The sequence below is a fragment of the Neltuma alba genome, unplaced genomic scaffold, assembly GCF_004799145.2.
Source record: "Neltuma alba isolate B1F8T4 unplaced genomic scaffold, ASM479914v2 tig00010239_pilon, whole genome shotgun sequence".
In the NCBI taxonomy this organism is placed as follows: Eukaryota; Viridiplantae; Streptophyta; class Magnoliopsida; order Fabales; family Fabaceae; genus Neltuma; species Neltuma alba.
In genome coordinates, this window is record NW_021635169.1 from 232,874 (window position 1) to 243,896 (window position 11,023).

Consider the following 11,023-nt stretch of genomic DNA (forward strand, 5'->3'; position numbering starts at 1 on the left):
TTTTCCCAAATTATAGTATATTGATTGTATATTTAAAAGGAAGTTTTTAATATTGAGTTAGTAATAAAAAACTCTTTTAGAGAAAACAACATATATTTAATATAAATAATTAACTTTTTTAAAACTGTAAGAGTAATTTTAAAAGTTAGGTAAAATTATTATGAAGTCTTATTAAAGTGATTTAATGATAAAAAATCCCCATAATAAGTGATTGTTGTCATTTGCTAATTACAAACTCTTGTATTGTTAATGAATTTTTGAATAATTAAATCTTTTACATGCGAGCTAACAGTAATTTCCCCGAAAATTTAACCGCAGGCCTTAAATTAAGGTTTGAGGCACGTGTTTTCAGGACAGGGCTTAAAAAATCTTTTATAAATACGTTTTATATAAGTTGAGATAAAATTCTTCTCATATATTTAATATTTATTTTTTATTTCATAAATTACTGTAAAAAAACTACCTATGGACTGTTTACGTTCCCTTGCCTCCGAAAGTTACCGCGCCGTGGCTTCCTTTTTTCATCCGTTGGGGAGGGGGAACGATGGCTGAAGAAAGCAATCATCTTGGCGCCCCTTTCTGCTTTCTCTATTGGCACTGCTAGTCAACTGCAAATTTCGCTTCTAATCGGCTAACAGTTTTACTAAGAAGGCTATTAACTTCCTCAGCTCAGATTCTCGATTCAGTTCCGCCACACCCATGTCATTGCGGAGGCGAATCTTGCTCAAGGTCATCGTTCTCGGTGACAGCGGGTAAGTTCTCAGGGTTCATCTGTAACGCTTTAGATGGTTGTGTATATATATGTATATGTATGTATTTATTTTAAATCTGTTCACTCATAAGCATATTATAAAATTGGTTTTGTTGTCTTCATTCATTGTCAGGGTGGGAAAGACGTCGTTGATGACTCAGTATCCTTATCCCTAATAGATTGGCCTGGAGTTTTCTTATTTGGTAATATTGGGTGTACTGAGTTTGTGGAGTCCGCTAATTTACTTAAAATTTGAAATCTGTATCTTCGAAATTTGTTTTTGTTTTTGTTTTGTTTTGTTTTTGGTGTTGGCGCTTAATTTGCGTCGTATTTGGTTTTTATACTGCTGGGTTTGGTTTCTATTGAATTTTTTATTAGTTTTCATTATTTGATTCCTGCAAGATAGGAAGGCTTTGCTATTCATGATTCTGTGTAAATAGTCATGTACCTAATGTCTAGTTACGAGTATTTCTATGCTTTTGTGCTTCTTGGAATTAGCTCCTGTGGATTAACCACTTGAATAGATATATACATAAGAAGTTTAATCAGCAATACAAAGCTACAATTGGCGCTGATTTTGTCACCAAGGAACTCCAGATTGATGACAGACTGGTTACTCTACAAGTAGGTTTTCTAACTCAGTGATATTTCAGTCTTCTATTTCATTTACTTTTGACTATTAGAAAATTTATGCATATCTCAGTGCATCATTTGTGTTCTAGTTAGATATGGGACACTGCTGGTCAAGAAAGATTTCAAAGTCTTGGAGTTTCTTTTTATAGAGGGGCAGATTGTTGTGTCCTTGTGTATGATGTTAATGTTATGAGGTCTTTCGATACCCTTGACACATGGCATGAGGAATTTCTCAAACAGGTCCTTTTTCTTTCCCTTTATCCTGTATTTTTATTGCTTTGGTTGATTTGCATGCTTGGTTCTGTCTTTTCCTCATGTGAAATGATATTTATGTCTTTGCTTTAGTTTATTTCTTCTTTCCCATGTTTTGTCAAATTGCTTTTAGGGGATTTTCTATTCTATATCTTTCTGCTTAGACTATCAGCTAGTCTGTACTAGGTGTTTAGGATCGGAAATTACAGGGAAGAAGAGGTAATATAAAGGGTCAAGAGTAAATTACCTGCCTTGATAGAAGAGTGCATAAAATGTTTCTTAAGTGGAATGGCCCCTGCTGAAGTATGTTTCTAGTGTTTTACACTTTCATCTCTTGATCAATATTATCACATGAAAGTTAGTAGATATACTATAAGATCATAATCTAAAGGTTTGGAGCTTGTGATTATATTATTTGTTTGATTTACATGTTCGATCTGAAAGGAATTCATGAATTCTACTTCATCTTTTACGGAATATAAATGTTAATCTTGCTTCCATTGGATGTTCTGCTCATGGATTGTTTGTGGGAGTTTCACTTGTGGATTTTCAGAGAGATTGAGGGTCCTTTTCCAGTTTGACCGTATGATAATAACCTAGTCTCCCAAAAACTGACTCTGCTACCATCAGAAGGAGGCCCAAGATTGATTTTACTAATATATGCTTCACACCCTTCACATGGAAACCTTGTGTTGAAATTAATCTAATTAGAAAATGAGGGCAAAAAGAATTAAAGTCTTGACTGTGACTATTTAATTATTTCACTGATAGCATGTCAAAAATCAGTTTTCCCAATAGGCTAAGTTGTTTGGAAAGGTTGAAAATGTTTATTTTACAGATGGGGAATTTTATAATGGTTTTTTCATAATGAAAAGGAAATCCTTGTTTAAGTGATATTGTATTAAAAGCTTTAAAGGGTGTGAAGAATGCATCAATATATATTAGAAAAACTACCTCAATATTTACTATTCACAAGTCTAAATAGTGTGATTTATTTATCAGACTTTGTATAATACATAGAACCTAATATCTAATTTTAATTATAAACAATTGAAATAAATTATTATCTCTATTCACTTTTTATATATATAATAAAATTACAGCAAGTCATGCTATACATAAATTATAAATAGTGGACTCATTTTTCAAATGTTAGGCAATGCGTGGGCCTGATATCTAGTTTAAAATGTTACTCTTCCTGATGATTTAGCAGCAGTTTTTGTAGAGAATTCTTAAATCTTTTATGGGTTCTCCATTGTGAAGTATAATTTTGGCATACCTGAACAATAGAGTTTACTTCAGGTATGACCACACTGCTAAGGAGTCATGATCCCCCTTCCGAGCATGAAAAGAATCCACTTCTACTTCATAATATGCTGCCCAGTGCAGAAAAATTAGAATAAATACTTTTAAACCATTGCAGCAAACTCAACACTGGATAAAAGTTGATTCCTCATTTCTGTTCATGTGCTAACGGTGGCCAGTCCTATTATTTGTTAGCCGTTGAAAGGCAGCCAAAATAAAAGCAAAAAGATGAAGAAGAAGAGGTAAACATAAAAGAACTGAACAGTTAGGAAGGAACTTCAAAATGATTCTGACTTGAGTCAATTGATTCCTTTTAGCATAATCCACGGACCACGTCTCCAATTTCTGGAGTCATTTTTATTGATCATTGATAAACTTCTTGTTTAGCTATCAAAATACTAGAATTAAAATCCTATAGTGCAGTGGAGTCAACCCTAGGTTGGTTCTCTTTGATCTCTAGCTTTTAGAATTTCCAATTAATGAAGTTTAATTACAAATTAAGAGAAGAGACAGTGATTTAAATTCTTTATTTCTAATTGTCTAGAACTAATTGTTTTTCTGTATTTTAGTGATTAAGTGGAGGAATGGAATGTGATAAGAGATGATATGTGATTAGCAACTCCTAGAGATAGTGTTCATTCTTGCCTCGCTTTTCTCTAGGATATGGAATTTATTTAACCCCTAGTCAGATTTCAAACATCCAAGATGTCACTTGATTCAAGTATAATAGCAACATGAAATCATCCTAATATCACAGAATTAACCTCAGCCACCGGTATACTTTTAATTACCACTTGGTTTTTAGTTGTGAGAAGAAAGCAAATCTGGACAGAGATTATTCTTCTAGCAACCTTCCACAATTTAATCACATCTACAACGCAATATCATGTCTAAAATGCAAATGCATCAAATTAATCTTGAAACCAGAAAGCAATATGTCTTAATCAAGAGGAGCATCCAGAACTGCAAGCAATCACAAAGGAGATCGTCCTCCTCAAATGACACATTCAATCGAGTGATCATACAAATTCAGAATCACAGTGTCTAATAAACTTAAATCTAAGCTAATCAGAAGTGAGAATCTGAATCTAGAGAAGAAACAAGAAGAACTCCCTTTGTAGACTTAAGCTCCAGCAATCGACACCTCCCTAGGAGTTGAATGGATCAATCATTCATTTCCAGTGTGTCTCTCATGGAGCCTCCACACACCATGAAGCTTCCAGTTTTAGGCTATGTCGTCTATCTTGTTATTAAACCTTTTTTTGGGAGGAACTTGATTCATAATATCATATTTTCTTGAATAAGTGGGTTCCAAAAATTGACAATTTTGGTGCTGTTGTTGCTTTATTACCTTTAATTTTAATTTTTTTCCCTACTTTCTTCAAACCCTTTTATCTAATAAACTTGGCATTTTTGTCACTATCTTTTTAAGCAGAAGACAGCAACGTTTTGATTATGGGAAATATATCCTCTATACATATGAAGTTATGAGAGTGCATTGCATTGGTTGCTTGATTTTTCATTTGAAAAGACTCGAGTCCACCCAGTGTGATGATGTTGATATTTTGTTTGGTGAGGATGCGTAACTGGAGTACGGGACTTGATCGAAATTTCTTTTCTCGTGTAATATTTGATTCTTTTACATCTTTATACTGGTCATTATTTTTATGTTAAAATTTGACAGCCATTTTTGTCCTTTGGCTTATGTTTTGTGAATGAAGATGAGCTTCTATTAAGATAAAAGTTTCATGGAAATACAGGCAAATGCTCCTAATCCCAGGAAATTTCCATTTATATTGCTTGGAAACAAGGTTGATATTGATGGGGGAAATAGTCGAGTGGTAAGCAGACAGTGATGTGTTTTGAGGTTTTCTCATAGCCTTTTTTTTTTAAAATAAATATAAATATATTTTTTATGAAGAAAAATTTTGTAAGAGGAGTAATTGAACTCTTGATCTTTTTCCCAAACTATCGCCCTTCCTACCACCTAAGGAGCTTCATGTGGTTATCTTGAACACAGGTGTCTGAGAAGAAAGCATTGGACTGGTGTGCGTCAAAAGGAAATATTCCTTACTATGAGACATCTGCTAAAGAGGACTACAATATAGATGCTGCTTTTTTGTGTATTGCTAAGACTGCTCTTGCTAATGAGCAAGGGCAGGACATGTAAGTTTTGCTTTAAACTTGCATGCGCATATTCAAAATCATATCAAGATCTTTACATATATATATATATATATATATATAATAGGTGCGTGTGTATATATAAAACGTAGGATATTTGTCTCAATCTTCAATAAGAATGATAGAACCTTAAGAAACCTAATCATACTGGAAAATTAGCAAGAAAATCTTACTAGCTAAACACTCGGTCATAAATGATAGCAAGTGATCCTAGAAAACAGAGCATAAAGGAAATATACATGACAGCAAATAGTGTTCCATTCTTAATTGCAGATACTTTCAAGGTATTCCAGACACTGTTCCTGAGAATGAGCAAAGGCGCGGATGTGCATGCTAATGTGAAAAATCCTGATTTATCCGATATACTTGGCCCTCTTACCCACATTTTTTTGGGTCCTGTAATGATTCCCCACCCTTCCCATCTTTCATGTAATTCAGTCATTTAGATTGGTTTGTGTTGGGAACTCACATTTGACCTTTGACTTGATCAGTTTTTTGATTGTGATGCATTTGTTCAATTGATTTGCCACGTGTTGTTTAAGCTTAGGTATTCATGTTCCTTCATGACAAAGTTGTTTAAGCAAATGTTGTAAATGGCATTTTATTGATAGTGCCCTTGATGTTAGGCTAAACAGAGAGTGATTTGCTTAATTTAGTTCAGTAATTGAATGTTGTGAATTGTGGTAGTTCTATAGTATCGTAAAATCTCTTATTCTACTTCTTGGGCAAGCAAAGTTCTTTTTGCTTTTCATTCTGTTTTTATTATTTGGGCTGAACTTGATTATTGATGATCACACATTTTGTAAGATGGAGTATTAGATAATGCATTGAATCTAGTTGATTTTAAGAAATGCTAATCGCTGATTAAGCTTTGTCTGATATCAAAGCAAGGGAAGTTTAAAATAGAGATTTATGCATGATATTATAGTTTGGTCTTTAAAGACGTTAGACTTTTATGGTACTGTTTGGAGATTATAGAAAACAATGTATTGCTTAGCTTTATATGTAATGCACCTAGTAAGAACAACTCTTTCATCATAACAAATATATTGTACAGTGGTATGACATTCAAAGTTGAACTACACAACCCTTGTAAATGACTTTATTTATCAATAACATCATCATTGAAAAGCATAAGATGATTACGAGAGAGGTAAATCACTCATCTCTTCTAGAAGCGCGAACCTTATAGATGCAAATTTGGCCTTAGTTTGCTTTCACCAGCAACAATGATATTGTAGTTTATACCATATTCTATCAATGAATTGGTAATAAGCATGCCTCCATGAAGTACTGTAGAGCAAAGGACCCACTACTACCCAAAATCCCACAATGAATCCTAATGCCATACTCACAAAGAACCAGTTGATTCCATTCTCATGATGGATTTCTTTGTCTTTATCATTACTGGGGCTGTTTGATGAACAATTGCTGTTGAGTGGAGGACCACATAAATCATTGCCTATAAAACTTGATGCTTCAAAGCTCTGTAATTGGGTCCCTGTTGGAATTTTTCCCATCAAGTTGTTGTAAGACAAGTTCAAGAAGCTAAGAAAGCTTAATTGAGAGATGCTTGGTGGGATTTCACCAGAAAGTAGGTTTCTTGACAAGTCCATAGACTCCAATGATTCCATATGGCCAATTTTTTGAGGAATTTGGCCAATAAAATGATTATTTGAAAGGTTCAAAAAATGGAGTCCTTTAAGGCTTGTAAATTCTGTTGGTATCTCTCCAGATAATTCATTACTTGAAAAGTCAATACTTGTGACGAGGCCAAGGTTGCTGCTGTAATCATAAAATCTTCCTTTCACCAATAATGCTTCAACGAACAATGTGAAATATATCCCGTCAATTTGTTGTGCAGAATAAATGGATGATTCTAAACTACCATTTATTATTGACATAGCACTCAAATGCTCAACACACTTTGGAATATATCCTATCAACTTCTTGTGCGCAAGGTCCAAGATTTGTAGGAAATTCATGTCACAAATTTGATGAGGAATTGGACCAGAAAAGTAGTTCGATCTCAAAACAAGAATCTTTAAACTTGACAACCTTTGTCCAACCCAAGATGGAAGTATTCCTGAAAATTGATTATCTCCTAGATCCAAGCAAACCATGTTGCTTCCGTTCATCAAAAAGCTAGGAAATTTTCCAGAAAAATTATTATTACGCAGGTTCAACATTTGCAACTCTAACAAGGATGTCGTGGATGTGTTTAACATCCCAGAGAGATGGTTTTTTGCTAAGTTTACTGTTGTAAGATATGGCCAGCTCATCCAGCAATCAGGTAGGTTACCTGATAAATTATTTGATGCCAACTTAAGAAACTGTAATGACTTTGTCTCCTCTTGTCTATGACACAAAAAGTGAGTAATGGATCCTGAAAACCAATTGCTTGAAAGATCTATGTACATCACATTTTGCGATACACAAGGTAATTGGCCATATAATTTGTTTGAGCTTTGATCAACAGCACCTCCAAAAGTAGTGTTTATCAGTATAGTTGAAAGCTCTCCTTCAATATGATTGTAGGAAATATTCAAATACTGAAGATTGCCCATTGTGCTCCAAAACAAAGTTGGAATAGAATCACAAATCATGGCACTGGAGATATCCAAATACCAAAGATGTTCTAGTGATTGAACCCATGATGGAAATTGGGGACCTAAATTCCAAGAATCCAAACTTAACTCCTCCAAGAGTAGAAAAGAAGGATTCCAATTAGGGTCCACTTTTAAAGTGAGTTGGTTTTTTGGTGCCCAAAATGTCTGCAAATGGGTGAAATTTACAAAGTGGGCTTCCTTGACAACTCCTTGAAAGAGATTATATCCCAAACCAAGGTAATTCAATTTAGAGAGGGATCCTAGAATCTCAAAGGGATTTCCATCAAGTTGATTTTTAGTGAGAACAAGGTGCATCAAAGATGTTAGATTTCCAAATGATATAGGAATTGCACTGTTAATAGTGTTGTTCCAAAGAGAAAGATATATCAAAGATTTAAGATTTCCTAACGAGCTAGGAAGTGCACCTTTGATGGAATTGCTAGATAGATCAAGATATTTTAGAGATGCAAGGTTTCCCAATGAGTTAGGTATTGGACCTTGAATGGAGTTGTCAGAGAGATCAAGTTCAACAAGATTTTTGAAAAGACCAATATGGTCAGTGAGATGGCCAGATAATTGAGAACTACTCATGTAAAAAATCTCTAATGCTTGGGAAACACATCCTGCTGAAAGAATTTTTAATACTTCAGAAATTTGATGGTTGCACTTATTGTTTGAAAGAGCCAATTTTTTCAAGTTACAAAGATTTCCCATAGAAATTGGAATCGGCCCATTTAAAAGATTATCATTAAAATCAAGAGTAACAAGAGAAGTCAAGTTTCCAATGTTAATAGAAATCGTGCCAACTATGTTGCTTTGAAAGAGATTGAGAGACTTTAAATGACCAAAGTTGTACAACCAATCAGGAATAGAAGAGTTGAACTGATTGTAAGATAAATCAAGATGTTGAAGGAGAGTTAAGTTTTGAATACCAACAGGGAGGGGACCTTGAAAACTGTTATTGTTTAATTGAAGATGAACCAATCTTTTCAGTTGAAATACCCAATTTGGGATTAATGAAGTGCCAAAATAAGAATCAGAAAGGTGAAGAACAGCTAGAGATGAAAAGTTTATGGTGGATGGTTCAAAATGATGGTTGAAATCACATTCTAATAAATGCAACTCTCTCAGAGAAGGAAGTGCATGTAGAACCTGCAACCAGTCAAAGGTGTTGGAGAGGTTTGCATAACTCAGCTCAAGATATTGAAGAGAAGAAAGAGCGGAAACCCATTGAAGATTTTCAATAGGTATTGACAATCTATATCCGAGATGAAGATTGATTAGATTCGAGAGGTTTCCAATTTGATGGGGAATGCTTCCACTAAATTGATTATCTCCAAGATCAAGATATTGTAAATTGGAGAGATTTCCAATTTGATGAGGAATGCTTCCACTAAATTCATTACCTCTGAGATCAAGATATTGCAAATTGGAGAGCTTGCCGATTTGATGAAGAATGCTCCCACTAAATTCATTACCTCCGAGATCAAGATATTGCAAATTGGAAAGCTTTGCAATTTGATGAGGAATGTTTCCACCAAATACGGCATTAGATAGATTAAGATATATCAAGCTTGTGATTGAGCCAAGAAAAGTAGGAATTTGCATACCTCCAAAATCATTATTGCTCAAGTCTAAGTAGTTCAGATGCTTTAAGCCAAGCAAAGACGAATGTACCTCACCACCAAAATTTAATGTCTCATTGAAAACCATGTAGTGAAGCTCTGAAGGAGGTGGAGTTGTGAGGTGGAGCTGAAGAACATGGCCTGTAATGTTGTGGCAGATAACTAAAGCCCAGTTGCAGCAATTTCCATTAGGAGACCAAGAGGCGAGCCTGTTTGAAGGATCTGAGAGGTGACGCTTCATCTTAAGTAAGGCATCTTGTTCACTTGGAATGCATTGAACCTCACAAGATGCTTTGCGTATGCATAAATCAACATTTGATAAGGTAAGTAACCAAACAAAAACAACCACAAGATTATTGCTGGAACCATCCATGATCATGTCAAGGCAAAATGTTTTTGCTATCCGATATTTGATCTAATGGATGGATGCTTTGATGGACATACAGCTCTTGGAGAAAAGAGCTAGTATTTATAATGCTACTTTCGATTTCTTTTGTTTTAAGATTATTTTCAGTTATATTTTAATATACATTGAAAAAAGTTTCTTTTCAACTTCATTTTTCATCATGTAAGAAGCAATAATATATTGTGAGGGACAATAATGCTATTGAGGTAAACGTGCGTGTTCTAAGATTTTAGAAAAAGCGGAAGAGATAATATAATCTCTCCAGTCCACAATATAAGATTTAATTGATTAATTTGGAGAGATTAAGAAAGTTATAAAATTACTTAATTATAGCATATGTTATACAATCTCTTTAAAATGTTTACATGTATTACTAGAGCATATATATCAATTTATAAGAGTTAAAAATTAGTTTAGAAAAAAAAATGATAGAGATAAATACTTTAAGATAATTTATTGATTTTTATTTCTTAATCTCTCCAAATAAATTAGTTAAATTTTATATTAAGAATTGGGAAAATGGTAAGAAAGTTATAACCCAAGTTGTTTCAGTTAGAACAATGGCCCATCATCTCATTAATTGATGTGGATGGGACGTTCTCTAATACTCTCAAACTTGCCGTGTTGTGCTTGTAAGGTTGGGAAGTGCCTGTTGAATACGTCTTGTTTTATAGAAAAGTTAGTCATCTAATTAATGAGCAGGAGAAATTTTGTATCTTGAAAAGGAAATTTAATTTATTTTCATCCATCAAGTCCAAATTATTTCTTGCTTGAAAATCTTCCAAGTATGAGTAACAAGCAAACCCTATCTATATTTAAGGAAGCTTATATGTTTGAGGGATGTTCAAATTATTTAATTAATACTTTTATGTTTAGAACATCGCCAAAGTATAAATAATTTCATCATGACATCTAAGCACCTCGCCAACATATAATTCTATTTCCACTACTATCATAAGCACATCACAAGTATCAATATTCAATATAGTAATAAAATGTATCAGAATTGCATTATTTACAAGAAAAAGAAATGAAAAAGAAAGTGATAGGAAAATGGTGAATAGTGAAAATTATTGTCGTGGGCCATTCTATATACATATTGTTTTCAGGAAGTTAACTAGGCGGTAATACGTGACTTTGGTCCCAACTTTCAAATTTTCCACATTTGAATAACTAATAAAAGAGACTATTCTTTTTTTTTTTTACCAGCAAAGAAACTATTCATTGTATGGAAGGAGAAAAAGTTGTTATAGTATTT

General features: G+C 33.7%; 2 protein-coding genes across 3 annotated transcripts; one reads left to right on the plus strand and one right to left on the minus strand.

Annotated features, from left to right (window-relative positions):
• The first annotated feature begins 532 nt into the window (after positions 1-532).
• Positions 533-5,817, plus strand: LOC114755229 (ras-related protein Rab7). Of its 2 annotated transcripts, XM_028944092.1 has the most exons (7): positions 536-752; positions 885-911; positions 1,276-1,375; positions 1,478-1,624; positions 4,702-4,782; positions 4,962-5,107; positions 5,399-5,817. In XM_028944092.1, exons 1-7 carry the CDS (start codon positions 700-702, stop codon positions 5,460-5,462), a joined length of 618 nt encoding a protein of 205 aa, XP_028799925.1. In that variant the 5' UTR covers positions 536-699; the 3' UTR covers positions 5,463-5,817. The 2 variants fall into 2 exon arrangements, with proteins under 2 accessions (XP_028799927.1, XP_028799925.1); XM_028944094.1 differs by lacking the exon at positions 4,702-4,782 and having other exon boundaries at positions 533-752.
• A 525-nt stretch (positions 5,818-6,342) lies between these two features.
• LOC114755225 (receptor-like protein EIX2) lies at positions 6,343-9,732 on the minus strand. The gene has a single exon (XM_028944088.1). It carries the CDS (start codon positions 9,730-9,732, stop codon positions 6,343-6,345), a length of 3,390 nt encoding a protein of 1,129 aa, XP_028799921.1.
• Between the last annotated feature and the right edge of the window lie 1,291 nt (positions 9,733-11,023).

Coding starts and splice junctions, on each gene's coding strand:
- LOC114755229 (XM_028944092.1), top strand. CDS start 700: ATGTCATTGCGGAGGCGAATCTTGCTCAAGGTCATCGTTCTCGGTGAC. Junction 4,783..4,961: donor ATGGGGGAAATAGTCGAGTG/GTAAGCAGACAG, acceptor TCTTGAACACAG/GTGTCTGAGAAGAAAGCATT. Junction 5,108..5,398: donor AATGAGCAAGGGCAGGACAT/GTAAGTTTTGCT, acceptor TCTTAATTGCAG/ATACTTTCAAGGTATTCCAG.
- LOC114755225 (XM_028944088.1), bottom strand. CDS start 9,732: ATGGATGGTTCCAGCAATAATCTTGTGGTTGTTTTTGTTTGGTTACTT.